The sequence below is a fragment of the Mastigoproctus giganteus genome, chromosome 9, assembly GCF_048544385.1.
Source record: "Mastigoproctus giganteus isolate SK-2022 chromosome 9, ASM4854438v1, whole genome shotgun sequence".
NCBI lineage: Eukaryota > Metazoa > Arthropoda > Arachnida > Uropygi > Thelyphonidae > Mastigoproctus > Mastigoproctus giganteus.
This window is the reverse complement of record NC_143583.1, coordinates 21,001,393-21,026,071: the sequence shown is the minus strand read 5'-3', so window position 1 is coordinate 21,026,071 and position 24,679 is coordinate 21,001,393. Positions and strand designations below refer to the sequence as shown.

The 24,679-nt window shown below is 37.5% G+C and overlaps 1 protein-coding gene across 1 annotated transcript in view; it reads left to right on the top strand.

Annotated features, from left to right (window-relative positions):
- LOC150080078 (ammonium transporter Rh type A-like) overlaps positions 1-24,679 on the top strand; it is a 50,746-nt gene that overhangs the window by 24,727 nt on the left and 1,340 nt on the right. Inside the window, exons 7-8 of the mRNA XM_090381397.1 lie at positions 14,832-14,965; positions 15,136-15,317. Of these exons, the coding sequence (XP_090237523.1) occupies positions 14,832-14,965; positions 15,136-15,317 (316 nt within the window). The remainder of the gene's footprint in view (positions 1-14,831; positions 14,966-15,135; positions 15,318-24,679) is intronic.

Sequence of the window (24,679 nt, the reverse complement as noted above, 5' to 3'; positions counted from 1 at the left end):
AGCAAGCATTATTATTATTATTATTATTATTATTAACAGCTACAAAACAGCAAACAACGTGCCTGAGGGTGCAGCTACAAAGAATTATTACATAGCTTCAAAAAGCTTGGAGTATACATTTCCCAAAGTAAAGAAAAAAGTATATGTACAGATAAAATAAACTAAATAAGTAAAAGGACTCATCCGTCCTATTTAAGTGAACAGGCAGAGCACTGGTATTTCTTCACACACAATCAGTCTTAGAACTTAAAAGAAGAGTCTATTTTAAGTCAGGTACCGGATGAGGTTAGCAATTTCAGTTGCCTCTTGAAGTGTCCGGGGGTACCAAATATCTCAATATTTGCTTTGTTCATTGATCTTGCAGTCCTGTTGTAGAAGTTGTAGTATCCATAATTTGTTCTCGCATAGGATGGTTTCAGCAGTGGATGGTTTCTTAGCGCTCTTGTCGGAGCGTTGAAATTTATTTGTGAGACGAGATGAGGGCAATTCAGGGTACCATTTAATAGTTGGTTAAGAAGGAGTAAATCGGCTTTATCTCTTCTTTTTTCCAGCGTTTCGAGTCCAAAGAATACACACCACTCTTGGTAGGATTTCTCATAGTATTCAAGGCCACTTTTAAAGCAAACGTACTGGATTGCTCTCTTTTGAATATTTTCAATTTCTAATTTTTGGTACGCAACATGTGGGGACCAGACCTGTGAGGCAAATTCTAGGGCTGGCCTAACATAGATTTTGTAAAGAAAGATGAAAAGTGCCAACTGATTGAAGTCTCGGTTAATTCTTTTCAGGAAACCTAGTTTTTTGCTAGCTGCCTTTACAATGTTAGAGACATGGACATCAAAGGAAAATGATTCTTTAATAAAGATACCTAAATTTTTGGCTGTACTAACTTTTTTGATTGCCTTGTTGTTGATACAATAAGAAAAATTAAGTTTGTTTTTCTTGTGTGCATTAGCAAAGCTCATCAGCTCACACTTGTTTTCATTGACTGCCATTTTGTTCTCCTTCAGCCACTGAATAACTCGTTGAAGAGCTTCGTTTAGGATGATGCAGTCATTGGTACTGCGAATTGCTTTATAGATTTTTATGTCGTCTGCAAATACGTTGATTTTGATTTGGTAGGCTCCAAGGGTGCTTGGCAGGTCGTTGATGTAGATAAGAAATAATAGCGGGCCTAAGGATGAACCCTGTGGGACACCAATTTCAGGACTGAAAGGATATGAGGTTTTACCTTTAAATGTCACGGACATTTCTCTACCTTCCAAGTAGTTTTCAATCCAGTTTAGTGCTTGTCCTCTGAGACCATAGTGATGCAGTTTGTTGATTAGTCTCTGATGGACTACCTTGTCGAAGGCTTTGCTTAAGTCAAGGAAGATGGAGTCGACTTGTTTTCCTTCGTCAAGCGCCTGGGATATGTTCGAAACAAACGAGATCATATCTGTGCAGGTGGAACGACCCTTGATAAATCCGTGAGAGTAATCTGACAAATTAAGTTTCATAAAGTTAAATAGCTGCTTCATTACAATGGATTCAATTATCTTTGAGAGTGTATTCAATTGACAAACTGGTCTGTAATTGTTGGGTGAGGATGGGTCTCCTTTTTTGTAAAGAGGGGTAACAATGGCCTTTTTCAGTTGAACTGGATAGATTCCACTCTCAAATACCAGTTTTATTAAGTGAAGTAATGGCTTTATAAGTGTAGTTCCACATTTTTTCCATAAGACAGTAGGGATACCGTCCGGGCCTCGTGTGAGATCCTTTTTCATACTGTGGATTGTACTCAATAATTCTGCTTGGTTTATTTCAAATACTGTTAGGGTATCAATGTAGTTGAGAGGAAAATTTTCGTTACCTTCCATCCCGTCATCTGCTGTATCTGTTTTGTAAATTTCTTCAAAGCTGCCAGCAAGGTAGTCTGCCTCAGACAAAGATGACAATTCACTGGGAATATCTAGCGTGTTTACAGCCGCATTTTGATTTTTTGCTTTGAAATAGCTGAATATAGGCTTCATATCTTTTGCCTCGAAGACTCTTCTTTCGACAAAACACAGGTATTTGTTGTAGTCCTGTTTTAATGTCGTTTTAACCTGTCTTCTTAAGGAGGAATATTTATTGTAAAGGCATATTTCTTTATTTGTCTTAAACCTACTATGCATTTTTCGTTTTTTTGCCAGTAGGGATTTTAGTTCCTTAGAGAACCAGTGTGGGTAATTTTTATCAGGAACACTATAGCATGGAACAAGATTGTTAGTTACTTCATTAATGATTTGGTAAAAGCAGTCCAGTGCTTCTTGAGGATCATTGATTTTTAATAGTAATTCCCAATTACAGTTTTTAAATGCATAATTCATATCAGGCCATTTCACTTTATTGAAATTGAGCTTCCGTTTTTGTTCTAAATCCGTATTTTTAACTGATCTCTTCTTGATGGAAAAAGCCACAGGAATGTGATCTGATTTGAAAAGATTAGTTGGCTTAAAGACCACCAAAGGAAAGTTGGTGAAGACTAAATCCAAGTAGTTTTCATTTCTAGTTGGAAATTCACAGATCTGATTCAAATTTAGGGAGATGAAAATTTTTTGAAATCTACCCTTAAGTGTCCAGACATTAGTTGGATTGGCATTACATCCATTATAGGCATGTGGCATATTAAAGTCCCCTAAAACAATTAAATGGTCTATTCCCAGATGTTGATCAAGAATTTGGTCGATAGTGATCTCAAATTCCGTCATAAGAGTGTTATCTACAGGTGGTGGAAGGTAGACAAGCATAACATAGCAGATATAAGAGCCACTGCCCAGTTGGAGAAAAATTCCTTCAATGTTAGCCAAGACTTTGATTTTTGAGATAGGAATCTCTTTTTGGCAGACGATCATGAGTCCGCCACCTCTCTTATCCAGTCTATCCCTACGAATAACAACAAAGCCCGGTGGGACCAATTCACTGTCCTTAACATCCTGAGTGAGCCATGTTTCCACTAAAAAGTAGATGTCGTAGTCTTCTTGTAATATCAGGGAATAGGTGTCTTTATAGTTGCTATTGTTTAGACATTGCACGTTTTGATAGTAACATAGCAAATCATCTTGTAAATTATTCTTATTTTGCCGAACTGGAATCCTATTTTCCTGTATTTTCTTGATTGTCTGTAGTTGCTATTTATTTCCGTTTTCAATATTCGTAGGTGAGGATGGGTTTGTTGATTTTGTCCTTGTACTTACATTCTTGAGGAAAGGCAGTATCAGTGTTCCTTCAGTCCAGTTGTTAGTGTCCAGAATTCTTGCTTCGTTGTCCTCACTATATGAAACTTTAAAGGATGAGTACTCCTGTGGAAACCTTGCTTTCAGTTTGGTTACCTGAACATTTGACTTACAAAAGCTGTTAACGTATTCTTGTAATTCTCTTTCAGTTGTGTCCGGGGCCAACCTTGAAACAAATATAGCCTTGAGCTTTGGAATAACTTTAAGCTTTTTGTTTTTTGAAGCCCCGATTAGTAGCTGAGGATTCGGTTCCGGTTTTTTTTTCTGCTAGAGTAAATTCTTTCAATTTTGTCTGTGTTATCCGCTTCCTCCTTGTCGCCGCCATTTTCCATATCCCTTTTTAATATTTGGGCATAAGTATGCTTTGTCTGTGCCTTGGCTGTATACGTTTCTTTCGTGTCGGTGTGTGCATCAATCTTTTTTTCATATTTATTAACATTCTTTGAGATTTGAGTCTTGTTTCGGTGAGTTACACTTTCCAACCGACGTCCTTTGTTTTTGCTGGTTTTGCATGTTTCTATGGTTGGGTGTTCAGCTTGTGTTACTCTTAGTTGAGTTGGTCCTTTATCGTTTCTCTTCTTCCGTTTTGCACCTAACGTTAGTTCATCCTCTGTTTGGTTACACTTATGCTCATAGAGTTTCACCCCTGATTCAGGGATTTGAGTGCTTGCATTTTTTTTTACGGTATTTAAGGCGGATTTGTTGTTTTCTCTTAGTAATTCCAAAGGTATTTGATAGGAGCCGATAATCGGTGGATCGTTATCATCATTAGAAATTTGGCCGTCGCCTGCGAGCGAAATTTCTTGATCTTTTAGGCCAGATTCTCTGCTAGTTAACGGCATCTTGCGTGGTTCGACAGGATTTGTGTTTTTGAAACAATTCGACTCAGGCGAGCAACGAATTGTATCATCGATATCAGCGTAATCACATGGATGTTAATACCTATGGAACGCTTTCGTAAATTATTGGACTCAATGCCTCGCCGTGTGACTGCCCTTATCCGGACAAAAGGTGGACTTGCACTTTACTAGGTAGGTATCCTATGCTTTCTGTCCACTCTGTATATTCCTACATCAATTCCTTTGTCATTATTCTTAGCCTAGTCTCATCTTTGTACCCGATCCTTACTCTGGTGTCCGGTGCCTGTTCGAAATATAAGTAAATGTATATAAGGTTTTTTTTTAAGGTAAATGCTTAAATTTTAAAAGAAAATTGGTGCCCTGATGTAATTTAACATGATAAATCAAAATGACAACAGAATATTTTAATATCCTGAACGTGTAAATCAGGAGAGATATTAAAGGGAGCACTAAAAGAGCACTGCGTATTTCAAATCTAATGCGGTACAAAATGCATCTGATTACGTTTCTTATTTTGTGGAAAACATTCTAAACATTGACTATTTGGAGCGGCTGATGACTTCTGGCAGTATAGTCATAACTCGAGGTGACAAAAGCTTTAAACATGTTTAGAATAGTATTTATTATGGCAACAATATTAAGAAACAGGAGAGATGATTCTAAGACGTCCAAAGTCAGCAAAGAGCTAAAATATCTCTAGAAGAGTGAAGTCTAAAAAGGCACACTACAAGATGACAGTTGAACAGCTTCCTCTAGAGCTCTCAGCAACCTCATATACTTCGGTCTGCAGGTTGCATGCAGAAGACTTCATGAAAAAGTATGCCAAGCGATATTGCTCAGAGTTTATTTCCCGTTGACCCCTTCTGCTAGAGACTCCTCACAGTACGAGCACTTCTTTTTGAAGTTAATAACAACCAGCCCATGCTCTCTTTATGGATGAGTGGAGATTCATCTTGAGCCAAATCTCGTGTCTAGACTACATGAAACATGCTCCCCTTGCTCTAATATTAGGAAAAGGTACCATATCGTGGTTGGGTAATCTAAAAAGATTCGCACATGTGAGACTTTTCACATAGGATCTTGCTTCATTTTAAGTGACAATAATGCTTTTCCACATAATACAGTGTGACCACAAATTTCTTCAAGTGATAAAAAAAACTAACCAGTGGAGTAACTAGCCAGCTCTCCAAACCTGAAATCTGACTAAATCGCTTTGACAAAATCATGAAATCGTATCATTAGCTTGTCTAGTTCTTTCTTGAATTTATTCAAGGTACCCACTTCCACAATAATGGAAGTTTTTTCCAACAATCAACCACCTGCTGGCTAATGGAAAACGCCTCCACATGTATCCTGAAACATCCTTCCTCAATATGAGTTTATGGCCCTCACATGTGTGAAGTCTGAGCAAGAGGATGTAATCCGCATTGACTTATTCAATCCTTAAACATCTCAATGAGATCGCCCTGACAATCTTTATATGCAGTACTCAAGATGTGGATTGACCATTGCCTTTTACAATGGGATAATCACTTCCTTATACCAGCTAGAATAATTCCTGTACATCATCGACAAAACTCCATGAACTCTCTCCTGGCAGCATGTCTGCATTCCTAGAAAGTATTTTCTATTAATAGAGCATTTTTAATCAATGCCTGCCTTATGCAAGGCTTTACTATCAGCCTACCAATTGCTATACCTTTAGCAGGATGATGCAAAAGAAGATGGATCAAATTAAGATCCGTCTTAATAAAAAAAAAAAAAAAAAATACCATCAGTCAAAGAGTAACTAACTCCTGGACCAAGTTACCACCTAAACCCGTATAATCAGAGAGCTCATACAGATTTAAAAGATTAGATAAATATTTGAAAGTAGACAAAACATGAAAAGAAAGAATTTTATTTTATTGAAAATTATTATCTTTTTGACAGTAGATGCTGTTTTTCTTCTTCACATTGCTTTTATTATTGAAATGGCCCATTTTCCTTCAAAAAGGTTTTCTATAATAAAAATTTCATTATACAAGGTGTCTCAAAAATACACGGCATAACTTCAGGAATGAGTTCCTCATATGTAGACAATAAAAATATTTTATATCAACATAGTTCCGGAAATGCTTTGTTCCCGAGTTATTAACCGGAATGTCTCATCTCCCGCAGGTGATTTCCTTCATCACAAGGTACTGACAGAATCTGGTGGTTTTCCATTCCTACCATGTACTCAAATCAGGAGCAAGCGGATATGCTCTGGAAGCTCGTCGTTTGTACCACGAAACGTTCCCAGAACGATGTCCAGACAGGAAAACGTTTGAAGGTATCCATCGCCGCCTTTGTGAACATGGGACCTTTACACCTCGTGCTGCCGACAGAGGGCTACCAAGATCTACGACTCCTGAAGTAGAGGAGGAGATTTTGGATGTACATGCCACTCCTGGAATCAGCACACACAGAATAGCAATGCAACTGGCTGTTCAACGTTCGACTATTTGGAGAGTGTTGCGAGAACATCAACTGTATTCTTACCATCTGCAACGGGTACAGGCCTTGTCACCAGCAGATTACCCTGCGCTTACCCTCCACGCTCAACTCATTTAAACCCACTAGATTTCTTCTTGTGGGGCCATTTAAAGTCATTGGTGTATTCGACTCCGGTAGGTGATGTGGAAACTCTCCGCAATCGAATTGTGGCAGGTTATGAGACGATACGAAACATGCCAGGAATTTGGCATCGTCTTCGCGAGTCCATGAGACATCGATGTGAGGCCTGTATTCAGGCAGAAGGTGGATATTTTGAACAATTACTATAAGGTGATGTGAACAGTTTAAGTGTCATAGACAGACCTTCAAAACTCGGAAACCAAGCATTTCCGGAACTATGTTGATATAAAATATTTTTATTGTCTATATATGAAGAATTCATTTCTGAAGTTATGCCGTGTATTTTTGAGACACCCTGTATATGCTCATAATATATAATTTCAAACATACCTGGACTCTCTTCAGTATGTAACTTAACGGAATATCAGAAGTTCGGCTGTGTGTTATATCAGTCACTTCTCATTTAAGCAAACGCATTCTATTTGCACCTACAGAAATAAATGCAACCAATGGGCACTGTCTGCATTGATTCAATCAACCACCCGCTGGATAAAGGCAAACTTCCGCACATCTATCCTACAACCGTCTTTCCTCAATTTGAATTTATGCCCTCTCAGGCGATTATTCTGAGCAAGAGGTAGAATTCCATCAGCATTGAGCATGCTCAAACCATTCAAGGCTTTATACACCTCAATCAAATCAGGTGCCTAGTCTCCAGACACTGTAATTTGCAAAATTACAGCCTTTCTTCGTAAGAGCTACGCTTTGTTCCATTCACTAATCTTGTTGACCTTTTCTGTACTCGTTCGAATAGCTCTACATCCTTCTTAAAATGAGGCCTCCAGACCTGTATACGATTTTTTGAAAAATCGTTTTTCAAAATTTACGTTTAACTTTAACTGATTTTTTTTAAAACTGTTTATTGAATTTTAGTTAATTTCGAATTGTATTCAAGGTGTGGCCTAACCATTGCCTTATACAAGGGGATAATCATTAATCACCTCCTTATCCGTGCTAGAAAAAATCCTGTATATCATTGAGAAGACACCATGAGCTACTCTTGCAGACTGTCTGCACTGCTCAGAAAACTTCATATCTGCCTGCACAATTACCTCCAGGTCCTTTTCATTCTCTACCACTGTCAGTGTAGTACCACAAAATTGATACCTTACTCTAGGGTTACTGCTTCCCATATGTAGTACTTTACATTTGTCAATATTAAACTTCATTTGCCACCTCTCAGCCCATCATTTTTGATAGAACAATGAGGGTGACCCAATACTCAAAAGATACAGTAGACAATTAAAGGTGGATTTTGAGAATGCAAAAAGAGTTCTATTTAGCAGGATGAAATTTGTCAACCCAGGAATGAAGTTTACGGGGCCATTAGCAAATTATTTAATGCGGTTTTTAACTTTTTTTGAATACCTATTCCCTCTAACACTTAATTATTTGCAGAATAATTAGAGAAATTTACCTCAATATGATACGTATAATACTTCTGTTTGGTTTGCCAATGGGACTGAATCTAAGCTGCTTAATATTGGAGGTCTATCTCTCAAAGATTGGGCGTATTTGACGCCTTTTCTATCACATATTACGGGAGGTATTTAAACGATGTTCTGGGTTTTATTGATAGTAGCACTATTCAAGACATTTTACATTCGTTTAATAATGTTGCACATAGAAGACTGCTGCACAAATTGGAGCAGTGTGGCATGTTCATCCTAGACTCAATTTTACATTGGAGAGGGAAAATATGGATACTAAGTCATTAAATTTTCTAAATTTCACGCTTACTCGGGACGCAAATAAAATCCAATTTAACATCTATCGTAAATTAACGAACATCGGTATGCTTCTACATTATAGCAGTTATCAACTGTTCACCTACAAAGGAGCTATTAACTTTAATCAGTTTCTCAATGCGTATAAATATTCTACGACGGAATCTGCTTTAGACTCAGAAATACAGATATTAACCAGCAGATTCTTAAACAGGAGTTATCCTTCCGCTCCCATAAACCGAATTGGGGTACAAGCTAAAAATAGGATACAAAAAACTACACCTACAAACAATAGTAACATCAAAAAATACTTTATTTCTGTCCCATACATTGAACAGCGGCACAAGCAGCTTAACAGATTCTTTAAAGATTATTATTATTAGCCATATGGTGCAAGGAAGCTTGAGGCTTATGCTGCACCAGCCAAAGAATCTGAATGAGAGAGAGAGAGAGAGAGAGAGAGAGAGAGAGAGAGAGATATGATGATATCCAGCTCAGGACCCTGGGTGTGCCAAGTCCATACACCGAATTTAAGATTGTGGCCAGACCAATACGGATATTACACGCTATACTGAACGATCGCTGTTCTTTCCTCTTTCGTGACACAAATAATTGACTTGGTATACATTTCTTGCAGTGATTACGACTCTTCTTACCAAAGGATCTACGAATTTCCGCTCATTGTTCGCTCAAAACAGCACGAATCCTCAGTTCGTGCTTCTCGTTCAGCATCGTCAGAATTGAACTTTTGTGCCATTAACGAAAAACATACATTTTTATTTAACGAGGCCAAAATACTTAGTGTCCAACGTAATTATACGAGACTCTTAATTGTAGAAACTGTCGAAATTAAATTACATGAGAACTCTATTAATGTTCATCATCCATATCTAATTTCCGATTCGTGGTCTTTTGAGCGCATGAGCGAAGAGAAATAATCGCACCATTTCAGGTGCACGCGTGAGGACAAATACCCACACTCCATAATTTCCATTCCTGTGATCACGACACACGATCGAAAAGCAATTGCCTGCTTCAGGAAGAAAAATCGTTTTTCAAAATTTACGTTTAACTTTAACTGATTTTTTTTTTTTAAACTGTTTATTGAATTTTAGTTAATTTCGAATTGTGTTCAATTGATTATTTACTGTAATAATTTTGTGTTAATCTTTTATTCGTTTTAATTTCTGGAGAGCATTGTACAGAAGTATTCTACGTATCATATTGAGGTAAATTTCTCTTAAAAAACTGCAGCCATTATCAACCCACTGCAGGATGGAAGCCTCCTCAACAATTCATGCTGAGGGAAATGGACCCTAATCTGCCATGCCAGTCCAGTGCTGGTTGGCAGATCGGGGGTATTTACAGTCAGGGGTTTGAACCCTGGTCTACTCAAAGAGCGTGTGCTATTGCACTCCCGCCGCTGACAAATATTGATATCACCGTAGAACGTTTTGAGCACCATAGCTCTGTTATATACTGTAACACTCAGTACGAATAACTTTGATTCCCTTTCCCATAATTAATCGACATTAAAAATATTCAGAGTTTTATTATCTTATGAAAACCTGTTGTGTAATATTCAGTTAATTCCTTTTCCTCTATTTCACTGCATAATTTATGAATAGTATATTAGAAGATCAGAATTTTCAGTGTGGAAGTTCTCATGGTTGGACAGGGATCATTCCATTTATAGTGTCCAGGAACTTCATTGCATATTCTGTGTTGAGAGTTTGGACAGTTCCATACACCAGAAATGGATTCTATGTGTATCGCAACTGCCATTAAGATCATGAATTTCTTCGATAAAATCCTTTCTTATATATACAGGGTGTTTCAGTTAAACGTTTCAGAACTTCTAAGAGGGGTAGGGTACATCCTGACAACTCGAAATCATATAGCAATGTGGGGTCGGAAATGCTTTCCTGAAGCGGTGTTGTACACAGAAGCACCATAAAAAGAAAGAGACCGTAAGTGAGAAATCGTTTTAATAATACATGAAAAGAAGCAAAAGGTACATGGATTAAAGTAAGTGTTCGAAGTTTCTTCCACGGGCTACAATGCACGCCTCACATCTCCGACGCATGGACATCCGAACATTCTGGAATACTCCAGGCGAATTTCGAATTTCTTTGGCAGCTACTGCGATTCTTGCAACCAGCTCCTCAGCATTGTCAACAGGGGTGTCATAAACTAGCGATTTCATATGACCCCAGAAATAAAAATCAAGACATGATAGGTCGGGTGACCGAGCAGGCCAACGCACGGGACCACCACGTCCGATCCACTGTTGACCAAATGTGACATCCAGGTAGTTACGAACATCTCCGCTATAATGGGCAGGGGCTCCATCGTGTTGGAACCACATTGTCTGTTGCGTCGATGCAGAAATCTGTTCATCTCTCAAAAGTTGTGGCAATACTTGCTGCAGAAAGATCAAGTAGATAGGTCCGGTTAGACGACACGGTAACAGGTAAGGTCCGATGAGGTGATCTCCCATAATACCGGCCCATACATTGACCGAAAATCGAATCTGTGCTGCACGACGTCGTATTGCATGCGGGTTCTCGACCGCCCAGATATGGTCATTATGCGTGTTGAAAATTCCTTCCCTTGTGAAGGATGCCTCATCGGAAAACAACACTTCAGCAGGAAAAAGGGGATTTGTAGCACATTTTCCAAGGTACCACTGTGCGAAAGCAATACGAGGTGCATAATCCTCCGGTTGCTGTGTCTGGACACGCTGCCTGGAGTATTCCAGAATGTTCGGATGTCCATGCGTCGGAGATGTGAGGCGTGCATTGTAGCCCGTGGAAGAAACTTCAAACACTTACTTTAATCCATGTACCTTTTGCTTCTTTTCATGTATTATTAAAACGATTTCTCACTTACAGTCTCTTTTCTTTATGGTGCTTCTGTGTACAACACCGCTTCAGGAAAGCATTTCCGACCCCACATTGCTATATGATTTCGAGTTGTCAGGATGTACCCTACCCCTCTTAGAAGTTCTGAAACGTTTAACTGAAACACCCTGTATATATCCAGGGTCCTCAACTGGATATCACATCATTCTTCTCTTCCTTGGTAATTTCCCTTCCCTTCTCCTCTCTCTCTCTCAGGGTAACTTATTTTATTTTTTTTTTTTAGCTGGTACAGCATAAGTCTCGGGCCTCCTTGCACCATATTGCTAATAATAATAATATATATAATGTGTGATTTGCAAAATAAATAGTATCTGTGAAAATGGAAATGAAAAGTACACAAGGTGTCTGAACTAAGAGAAGTTTAAGGGATAGTCGAAAGTGGAAGCGAAGTTGTGGTTAAACAGGTGAAAGAATTTGGAAAACCTAGTACGAAAATGAACTGGGGCTGAGGAAGCAATATACAAAAATATACACATTTTTTGTACAAAAAATAAAAATAAATAACAAAGCAATAAATAAGTAAATAACACTGTATTCAGATAGGGGAGCAATTTTACCAAGAGGTCGAATCGGGATTATAATATGAGGGCGCTATTTTCGCCGTCTTTTGACAGTATTTTTCTCCCCTTCCCCACCCCCAAAAATTTTACTATTCCCTATGCCATTTGCTTGTCCACACTTTTTCGATCAAATTTCACTGCTTTATATTTGAATTTTATTTTTTAACCACATTAATTTAATTACCTTTCACCCCTTCTGTATCTCACATACATTTGTATTATATTTCACGCTACACTTTTGTAAATTTGTATTTATTTCGAAGTACATTATTAACTTAATTTTTACACTGCATAGGGAGTACCTTGTCTATCAGTATTACGATAAAGGTCGCATATTTGCTTCTCCCCGTTTTCTAATACTATAGACAAGTTTGGAAATGCAGTGCCTGATATATGGCCAGGAGTAATCCCCTGATGAATTTCCCATCTATGTATCATATTTTCATTTACTACATTCAGATTTGCATATTTGCCATCCCCTGATTTGACCTCTTGCTAAAATTGCCCTCCCATATCTGAATACAGTGTTATTTACTTATTTATTGCTTTTTTATTTTTTGTACAAAAAATTTTTGTATATTGCTTGCTTCCTCAGGCCCAGTTCATTTTTGTACTATGTTTTTCAAATTCTTTCACCTGTTTAACCACTACTTTGCTTCCACTTTTGACTATCCCTTAAACTTCTCGTAGTTCAGGCACCTAGTGTACTTTTCATTTCCATTTTCACAGACACTTTATTTATATCCTTTTGCTTCCTTTGCCGCTGCACTGCACATTTTGGAGCATTAGACATACAATAACTTTTATTTTCCTTGTTCTGCTTATTTTGCTTCTTTAAAGTTTTTTATATTACTACTATATATATATATATATATATACTATCATTGAATTATATTAAATAAAGTTAAATTATAATAAAATGAATAAATAATTAAGCATTCATTAGAGGCAGCGACATGCAATTCCTCCATATGAAGCTGAAATACATCCATTATTTTAAATTAAATAAAACATAAGCCAGTAGTATGGCAAAAACTGTAGAGCGAAAATTAACATAAAAATAACCCAAATAAACAATCGAACGAAAAAAAAAAAAGAATAGATATAAATAGTAGCCCAGAAACCCTAATATAATTTCGATCTTTAAATCCAATTAACAAAAACTATACAAATTTTAGGATAATGCCAATTAGTTTTTAATTTAGCGGTACCCCCCCGAGAGGTACCAGTTCCGAAAGACGTGAAATATCACCCAAAGAGGGTTAAAGGAACTACCAAACGATAACAAAATCAAAATAAACTAAAATAAAATAGACTGACCATCATGCCCCATATCGACAGAGGACCACGAGGCCAATAATGGTCATGGAATCGCTGTATTTCAATCGTCATACAAAACATCGCAAAGGCGGAAATATCGAAGAACCAAACCACCCTTCCATTCTCCGATAGATCAACCAATGCAGAGGATTTGCATGGCGGTGGTCCTTATGCAGCGAAACACTGTAATGGATAAACTTTTATGTTAATTGGCATTAATACTATTGCTGGTTTAACAATTATACATCATATGCACATTAATAGTATTGTGCATAAATTTTATTTGATTTATGGTTTTTATTTAGGGCAGGAGGCATTTCAGTCATTAAGGCCTGACTGTCTGCCTAGCAATTGGTGTGCTAGCAGTGGTTGGTTAGCCTATTGTTACATGTTGAATTTAAATTTAAATTGCTAAAAGAATTATTACAAGACAATAATAGGTTAGTGGAAATAATAATAAGGTAAAGTTAGGAGAAATTAAGGTAATTTAAGGAGGAAAAAGATTAAGGAAAAATTAGGGAACAAAATTACATTCTTTCACCTGGCATCTCTCCACTACTTCCTCAGGGGTTTTGAGCAGACAGATAGCCAATGGTTCAAGCCCGTGACTGCTAAGCGGTGCTGTTTCTTGTATCATGTCTATCTTGTGAACTGCTCTGACTGTTTGGTCATCCCGGAGTATAAACAGAAAATTTATTTATTTATTTAAATGAATGTCTCATGCATACCCATTTCTGTAGTCCCAATAACAGTTTTACTAGATCTTTATCATATTAAGTTTTTAGTTTTAGGTATTCGGATTATAAGTGTTTTCTTTTATTTTCTGAAATCCAAAATATTTGGTGTTAACAGTAAACTGGGATTGGGACCCAAAGCCCAACAGGTATGCATCAATATAAAATCGATATGCATTTACCTGTAACCGTTGTGGACTGTGGTCGGTACAAAAAGTCTTACGGCAGCTCAACATAATTTTGTAGATGGTTGTGCGTGCCCCCTGGTCTAATTTAGCATGTTTGTCAGTAAACGTAATTATACTTTAATTAATTAATCGATCTATTTATTGTTTGCTGGTATTAAGAATTACATATGTGAAAGATGTTAAGATTGGGGATAAATGTATGCAGGGACTTATTTAATAACACTTGATTTTTTTTTTTTTTTTTTTTTTTTTTGATTCTATGTTATCCGCTTGCCCAGCGGATAATATAGGATCTTTGGATATATATCTATATATATCTCCAAAGATTATATGTTTTATATATATACATATTCCTATTTATATAGGAACTTTGGATATATATATATACTTTTTTTATTAATACTGTTTTAGGAATATGCTCAGAGAACTACCGAGCCTGGGGAACTTCACACATTAAAAAAAAAAAAAAATAATAATAATAATTATAATAGTTTATATTTATGGTTTTGATTTCAAGTGTCCCATACTAGGCAGTTACCCTAATTCCATTCCCCTGCTGAAAATAAGCAACTATAACATTTCCCATGTCTTTTCCTCTTTTAGCCATTCCTTATAAATAGATGCCGCATTCATGACACATGTGGTATTAGCAGTCTCCATATTATTCCTGGAATTCTTTCAGCAATTGCTAGTGTAATCATGGCTGCAATGGCCGAGGAAGATGAATATGGGTCCAGGTAATAATTTCCAAGCGCATTGATATTTTTATTGTTATACATTTTTTCTCACATTTGAAACAGGTGGAATTTTGCATTCTAGAATCTTGTATTTAAAGTCATTATGAAACACTAATTATCTGGCTACAGTAATGTATCACTGAAAATCTGTAATCATTTTCTTCTTCTAGCCTCTATACCATTTATCCTGCTCGGGCTCCATTGGCAAATAGCACTGAATTTGCAGAACTGCATTCCAGACTGTCCAGTGTAGAACCTGGTTTAGAAAGGACAGCATCTACACAAGCACTTTTTCAACTAGCAGGTATAGCAACAACCACTGTGATCTCTCTTAGCGGAGGACTTGTAACAGGTACTCAATATTTTACAATACTTCCAAAAATCACTTATGTTAAGATGGGTTAGATGTTTGTTATGCAATCTGATTATCAACAATAATATAATACAAGGGATATTTAGTGTGCTTAATTTTTGTAATACTTTTTAAAGTATCAGCTTATCTTTGCAGAGTGGCAACACCTTGTCTCTCTCTTTCTTTGATGCAATATGAAATCCAAAGTATATGCTACATCCCACTATATCTGCAAGAATTTGAGGAATGGATATATACCTCCTGAAGCACCACTGATGACATAATACTTTTACATAAATCCAAGCCTGTATTTTGGGGAAAAGAAGCAATTTTAGGCTTTTACATTAATTATGTTCCTTTTATTTGCCATAACTAGTTACTGTACAGCAAGCATATCAAACCAGCAGCAGCAGCATGTGACCCTTTTGATGTCTGTTGAGCATCCCCCCCCCAAATGTTGTCAACTTTCACAGGTTAACAGGATTAATCCTATAAGAAAATAACAACAAATGTTGATACTTAATACTAATCAGTGCCAGATTAAGGTATGGACTAGCCCTGTTAGTCCATAAACAGAACAGAAGAACAATGAGACAAAAAATATATACATCCTTAGTAAAGGGCGCCAAAACATGTTTCTGCCCTAGGTGAGGAAATACCTTGGTCCGGCACTGATACTAATATAAGATTTAAATATATATTTAAATATAAGATTTACTACACCAATATAAGATTTAAAAATATAATTCATAACTTGTACACCAAGCATTATAAATATTGATGGATGAGATCATGTATTTTTGCACAAGGGGAAAATACATAAAAATATTTAATTATTTCTCAATAATGCCAGTAATATGCTCTGCACTGCTGCGTTCAGTATTCCTAAGCTGCTCTAGAGCCAGTTGTGCAGTCCACCAGCCCCAAAACCTGTTTTGGGGCTGGTGGGCCCAAACAAAAACTTTGTATGGCCCACAAGCACTTCTGAGTTTGACGCTCCTGCTGTAGAATATTGTTCTTGTGGACTTATGCATACAATCGGGGATAATGTAGGCGGCTTACACTTTAAACATGCCACAATCAAATTTATAGCCTTTTGCTCTAGTGTTCTAGATTTTGGTTCACATGTGTGAAGCCACAAATGGTCTCATTGAAAGAGTAATGATTGTGGATATCAACTAAATTGTTGATGTTCTCAAGAATTCCTGGCCTAATTCTCTCCAACTTTGCAATTAACTATTTTGCACTATCTGTCATAATTACTGAGTTATGCTGCTAACTTTCAAGATATACTGATAGTGTATGTCAGAAGCTACCACGACATGCTTAACTTGTTGAACACTTTGTGGACCTTTTCCCCACAAATATAACATCACATTAGATTCTCTAATATTAGAGAATCTAATGTGATGAATAATTAGAGAATCTAAATATTGGAAACATCAGGGTTTGCAGAAAACATTAGGTTAATGGTAAACAGTTGTGTCTACATGCCACTGACAAAGGCATGAAATATGCAAATGACATTCTAGCATGCTTAGCATTATGTCTGTAGAGATAAACGCAGCCTAACTGCAATTGGTATTTATCTTTTCAAGAAAAGACCTGCCATTTTTGAACGGGGCATGATGGTTGGAGCATGCTTAGGAGCTTAGGTCACTAAGACAGCTGACCTTGCCAGTGTTTCACAAGAAACAGTTTCCCAGGTCATGTCTGCATGGGAATCTAAAGGGAAGACATTATCTGCAAAAGGCAACAGAGGGCAAAACTGCATACTCCAGAATTGGGAAGTTGGAACATTAGTGTGATGTGAAAAGCAAAACCGTTGAGCAACAGCTGATCGGTTGTGCACAGATTTCAGTGCAGGACGTAGTAGTAGTGGCATGTGATGCAAGAAAGCAAGCGTATGAGCTTATGCAGCATCAGCCAAAAAAAAAAATCACACCATTGCCTCCAAATGCCTGTCCAGTTCCTCCTTAAATTTATTCAACCTAGCAACTTCCACAACGACAGATGGAAGTTTGTTCCAGCAATTAACCACCCGCTGGCTAAAGGCAAATTTCCGCACATCTATTCTACATCTGTCTTTTCTTAATTTGAATTTATGTCCCCTTAGGTTCGTAATCTGAACAAGTGGAAGGATCCCATCAGAATTCAGTGTGCTCAACCCATTCAAGGCCTTATATACCTCAATCAGATCATCGTGCAGGTGCCTAGTCTCCAGCCACTGCAATTTGCAGAACTTAAGCCTCTCTTGGTAAGAGGATCCCTTCATTCCCTTCACCAGTCTTGTTGCCCTTCTCTGTACACGCTCAAGTAAATCTACATCCAAGCAGTGGAGAAATGTGATATGGTCCAATAAACCCTCCTACACTTTGTGGAAAATGGACAAGTGCACATGTGACACCAACCAAAGGAAGCTAACAACTCTGATTCCTTGTTTCCTACTGTTAAGGGTTCTGGCAATTCTATAATGGTGTGGATGTTTTTTCGTGGCACAGTTTGGGTGAACTCATTCTTTGAAGCCAAGTTTGATGCCAGTTGCATTTTGTCCTGGGTGATCATCTTCATCCAATGGTCAAGCATTTCTTTTGTGAAGAGAGGGCCGTCTTTCAGGATGACAGTGCTCCAATCCACAGAGCAAAGATGGTCACCCAGTGGGTGGAGGAGCATGGGACTGAACTATTTCACATTGCAGTCACCAGATCTGAACCTGATAGAAAATTTATAGGCCTGAAAATATCTGAACTCGATAGAAAATTTTGTGGAGTGATGTTCCATATCAAAAATTACTAAAAATTTCTAGTAATTTTGATGTGGACAAGTCAGTAACTTGTGCATATCTGATGGACCAGCTTTGCTCTAGAAATCTTCACAATTCAGGAATTTCTGAGTAAACTTTTATACCACTGTGCCTGTAGTTGCTAGGGATAAGGTGAGAGACAGGCCAGATTACAATTTTGTTGTGCAAGTCTCAGGACTGGTTAGAATATTTTTAGTCAGAGTGTATATCTCTGCAACCAAAAAATTTTAGTTGCAGAGATATACACTTTACAACTAAAGAGTATATCGACTGGTTCTTGCACAGGGTAAGGGGGATCTTCTTTTTGTGCTGACCCAGTGTTATTGCTGCATGGCTTATGGCTATGTGGCAAAATATTGCAGGAGTGACATTTTCTATGGCCACTGTAGTAGTAGAGGCCACCCTTTTAGAGAGTGTGTGAATAACAAAAGTGTGTTAATTGTTGGAGATGAAAGGCTCCTGATCAGGCGGCTGTCAATAAGCCCTGTTCAGAATATTCCCTTATGCTTGACATAGTGTGACGTAGGACGGACTATGGCTAGGTTTGATCATTTGCATTGGTCAGAGGGTGATATATCTTCATATGTGTACTAACTACGCTGTGGCCAGGGTTGGCCTACTGGTTACTTGGTGGCTGTGGAGTGTTGCTCCTGGACCTAAGTTTGGCATTCTTCCCTGTGTGGGTTAAGGTCTTATAAATTTGGTGTTTCAATATGTGATGGTATGGCGTCTTCTGTGATTAAGACCCACTGATTTTGTCTCCAACATAAGTTAACCAGAATAGTGACTTTGTATTAATATATGTAGGACTGATAAGAGTTCTGTTTATTTCTTTATACATCGGATTGGTTGTTGTTGTAGGACAACACTATAGTGTTCGATTTGTGATTGTTGAGCAATAGATAATAGTGACCAAACTCCTCTTGGTTATTATTGTTATTTTATTATTTTTTTTTTTTTTTGGTTTTTAGGAGCATTAGCAACTTAGGCTATATTGCTCCCGGATATGCGGTGGTCATTCCCTGACCTTTCCGCATCCTCTGTATTTGGTGGTGACGGGCTCAAACCCCGGTCTAATCAAGAAGCGTGTACTACGCACTGCTGCTCCTTCCCACCTGGCTACGGAGGTGCCCCACTCCTCATGGTGGGGGTGGTAACTTGTGACAGGGTGAGTGCCTGTTACCCGCTGCAAGGCACTGGTTGCTCTCAGATTAATCTCTTTATTTTCATTTATTTATGTTTGAGTAGACCCGGCTGGGTTTGACCTTTGTTGTCTGAATTGTTTGTCTGAATAACCAACAATTAGAAGTTCAGAACAACCAACAGATGAGCTTGAAATGCATATAGGCAGGAGAGTTTGATTATTAGCTTACTCAAATGAAATGAAATACCATGGCCATTGCAGTCAATGGATCTGAACCTGATAGAAAATCTATGGGAACTTAGTGATTTTGTGTTACTGTTTCCATTTTTTTTTTGTCCATTATCTGTACATTATAGTTTTAAAACATAATACATTAATGGTCCTTATAGCTTACATAGTGACCACAATCTTCCTAGTGTTACATACTGCGTGGAAAAGAGCTAGAGTCAAATGCTGTTTCTGTAGACGGAACTTTTATAGACTGTTTTCATACCGTGACTGAGTTAGTCAGTTTTAGACAAGAATTACATCTTGTCTAAAACCGAAAGAATTGACTTTTCATCAAGCAAATACCTTCACAGCAACCACTGAAATTAAGATTGCTGTCCTCCAATATCATCTGGAAAAGGACTGGGTTTATGTCCCAGTCCTTTAGGCTTTCTTTTATATTGAGCAATTAGATTTCACACCAGCTGGTATTTAAATAAACAAATTTCAATCCTGCAACTACAACACTTTATTTACAATAAAATAAAATTAAATTACAAGTACAGGCATACCTCGAATAACGAATAGGATGCGTTCCACGAAATTACTTCGTTAAGCGAAACTTCGTTTTCAGAGGTAAAAATACTATGGCCAGAATAGGGATACGTTCCTACGTAAAGAAAATGAAAAGCTTTTTTTTCGAACAAAGAAAAGTTTTATTAAATAAACAGTCAACTTACATACAAAGTGAAATCACATTTTAAAATTGATTGCTTATGCTTTTTTTCTCTTTCATTTATCAATTGCCTATACGGAGTTATTGCATTTAACACTGATCGCTTAACACTTCTTCCCAAAACAGGATCATTTTCACTAAAAAAATTTAAAACGTTTTCAATGTCATTTAAGCACCTTTTTAAATCTTTGGTTGTTAACACTTTTTCGGCAGGAACTTTAACTTCGTCTTCATTATCTTTGTCTTCGTTGCTAACAAGGTTTTCTAAATCTTCCACTGAAAAACCATCATCTTCTGCATTTAATAAATTTCTAACATCCTCTTCATCGACATTTTCGAAACCTATTGATTGAGCCATCTGGATAACTTCATTTCTAATTTCTTGGATGTTATTTTCTTCTTCTAGTACAACTTCTGGCCATATTTTGTGCCAAACTCCATTTAAGCATTTCTTAGTGACTTCTTTCCAAGAACTATCAATGCTTTCAATTGCGTTTTTAATGGTTTAGTTTTTCCAAAAAGTTTTAACTGTCATTTCCTCTTTATCCTCTAGTTCAGTTAAACTGCTTAATGTTCGACGCAGACTATAAGCTTTAAATGATGCTATTACTCCCTGATCCAATGGTTGAATCAGGGAAGTTGTGTTTGCTGGAAGAAACACAACTTTGACAGGAATGCATGTGTCCAACGTGTTAAGATAAGTAGGATGTCCCGGAGCATTGTCTAACAACAAAAGAGCTTTTTCTTCAAAGTTGTTTTTTTTTGACAATACCGTTTTACTTCAGGACAAAAGTGGTTAACAAACCAATCAGTAAATAACTCCTTGGTAACCCACGCTTTTCTGTTTGCTTTCCATATTACAGGTAAATTCATTTTTATGTTACCTTTTAATGCCCTCGGATTTTCTGAATGGTAAACTAATAACAATTTTAATTTATAATCGCCAGAGGCATTTGATCCAAAGAGTAACGTTAAACGGTCTTTGGCTGCTTTGAACCCAGCAGCTGATTTTTCTTCAATAGAAATGAAGCTTTTTGTTGGTAGCCGTTTCCAGAACAAACCGCTTTGGTCAACATTGAACACCAAATTTGGAAAATTTTCACGTTCAATTATTTCCTTTAGTTTTTCTGGAAACTTATTTGCAGCTTCTCCTGTTAATTTTACACTATGAATCCTGGCCCGTTTTTTAAATTTCTCGAACCAACCACGAGAAGCCCCAAAGGTTTCCATAATTTCTTCAGTTTGTTTAGATTTCAGGTAATTAAACTGGAATATTTTTTTTTATGTTAAACGGGGCTTGAAATTGCCGACTTCGTTGTATCGAAGCTTCGTTATCAGAGGTAACGTTAACCGAGGTATGCCTGTATATAGAATAAAAATATAATAATCTAAAACTGATGTGGTTTAATTTACAATAAAATAAAATGATGATAAAAGCAATAAAAACAGTGAAATAATATACTAAAATACCGTAACAACTGTAGCTTTCGGAGACAGCGGTCTTCTTTCTCAACAGCATACTTCTTCTTTGCGTTTTCCTTAAATAGCAGATCCACGGCACTCGTCACATTGTTCCTCAGAAATATGGTTGGAATTTCCCGTTTGCACACCAGAACAAGAAATGGCTCAGGAGCGTGCTAGCTGAAACTGTCCAAGAACAACGGTTTCAAAGAGGGACTGTAAGCATACACCCCTGTCTCTATTAATGGTATTGCTAGCTGCCCCAATACGTAAACTCTCGAGCCATTTACGGTCCCAGAACCCCTGTGCATGATCCGTGATGACAGCATCCTCCGGGGAAATTTGATGTTGCTTCTCCCAGAAGTGTTCTGCCGTGGCAGACTTCCCATAGTTTGCGGACTTTATTGCATTCATATGCTCCCCCAGACGGTCTTTCAATTGTTGCCCCGTCTCACCCACATAACACACTCCAGGCATTTAATTTCGTATACCACCCCACTGTTGGCTTCTTTCGTTATGGGGTCTTTGACACGGGATATCGCTGTGTGCAGCCTCTGTCTCGGGAGTTTCACACAGCATATCTGACACCCCCAAATTATTTGTGCAATGTGGTCTGAAAGGCCCAGATAGTAGGGAATGTATGCAGTGCTCACAGGGGTTAACGGCTCATTACGGGTGGACTCTGCTCCTCTAATAAATCTGTCCAACACCCTCTGGGGGTAGCCACATTACTTGAGGTCTGCCGTGACACGAATAATTTCATTATCTTTATCCTCGGAGGTGCTACAGTGGGACCACACCCTATCTATTAAAGCCTTGACAACACTATCCTTGTGTTGGCTGACTTGTGCCGAGGTATAATGGGTATATTGACCCCGGCACATGGGCTTTCTAAACACCTTGGTCTTGAGTCTACAACCATCCTTAATTACCAACATGTCAAGGAATGGTAGGATCCCCTCTGCTTCCACCTCCGAAGTAAATTTGATAAAAGGGGAGATGCTATTAAATACATCAAGTACCTGATCCTCCCTCCCCTTTTGTATAATGGTGAATGTGACATCAACAAATCTTTTCCATTTGTGCATGGGAAATTCCAAACCCTTAAAAAATTCTGACTTCCAATTCTTCCATAGTTAAGTTAGCCACTCTGGCACTAATGGGGGAACCCATGGCTGTGCCATGGACCTGCCTATACATGACGTCTTGGAAAACCATGGTGGTACTAGATAAACAAAACTCCACACCTTCACAAATATCTTTAACACTTAGAGGAGACCTAGTACTTAACAATACATCCTTTTCTAATGCCATTCTAATGCATTGGACTCCAAATTTGATAGGGATACAAGTGAATAGTGATGTAACATCGAAAGAAATCATAATTTCGTCTTCTCGTATAGTCTGTCCTTTTATAAAATCCACAAACTCTTTGCTATTCTTGATGACAAAGTTGGAAAATCCTACTATGGGTGCGATCAACTTAGCTAGGTACCTTGATGGAGCGTACGTGGGACTCCTTACAAATAATACCGTTGGCCTGAGTGGTATGCCCACTTTATGTATCTTGGGGAGCCCGTAGAATCTGGGTAAGCGGCATCCAGCAGCATGTAATGACCAATATACCTCCTTGGATATCCATCCTGACTTGTGCCAATGCTGTATAAGTTATTCACTTGTCGCTCCAAACTAACCAACGGATTTCTACGGGTGACTTTATCCATAGTGGTATCTTGCAATAGTTCCAAGGCTTTATTAAAATATTGTTCCTTGTCTAAAATAACTGTAACTCTACCCTTGTCCATGGGCAAGACTATGATTTCGTCATCTTGTTTAAGTTTCCTCAAAGCCCTTTTATGACTAGTACTAAGGTTGGAGGGGGCCGATTTGGCCTGGCTCAGGATAGCAGCAGTTCTAATGTGTACTTCATCAGCCTGGATCGCTGGTAACTTATAAACAGCTCTCTCTCGATGCCCATGGCTATTTCCGTGATGGGAGGTTTGTTGAGCATCAGAGCAAACTTGGTACCCAAGCTTAAAACCCCCTCCTGTTCCTTAGTTAGCGGCTTTCTTTCTACTGAGATTACAAATAAAATTAGTATTAACATGGTAATGCGTAATCACTGTCTCCTCTAATAATCTATTAAATTTGCTGATTTGCCTCTGTTTATACACATCTGAAACCTTAGTCATTTTCTCTGAGACTATACACATCTGAAACCTTAGTCTCGGAGAAAACAACTAAGGTTTCAGATGTGTAAATTAAACCACATCAGTTTTAGATTATTACATTTTTATTCTATATACTTGTAATTTTATTTTATTTTATTGTAAATAAAGTGTTTTAGTTGCAGGATTGAAATTTGTTTATTCAAATACAGGCTGGTATGAAGTCTAATTGCTCAATATGAATTGTCCCAGCCTTGTAGGCCTATTTGGAGATAACTTTCTTTTATACTCTGGGCAGTTGTAGATCCAGCTTGCAATAAATGACAGCAAAAAAATAGCTTTCAAAATTGGAGATCGAACCTTTCAGCAACTGTTAATATTAGTATTAATATTAACAGTTGCTGAAACAACATTAACTCACATAATTTTAGCCATTATAATGGCTAAAATGATGTGAGGAAATAGACTTTGAACATGCAAAAAACAGTCCAGAAAAGCTTAACTTTCAGAAAAATAACAATTTGTAGTTTTGTGTATAAGATGAAAAAACTAGATAGGAATTTTAATATTAATGTGAAAATTGACACTACTTTACCTTTACAACTTCAATGTTAGTTCTAATGCATTCTGGCAATTCAGACTCAAATAAAGCAGTACAATATTGAATTCTGACTACTCATCAAATGTTCATCATGAGATGTATCATATTTGGATTATACATGCTTCATTCTGCAGAATTGTTAATACAGTAAGATAAGATGAATGTTTCTGAGGACGGACATCTTTGGTTTATGAACAGTTAGTGTTTTCATAACCATCAACTGGGCATATTGGTGAAATTTA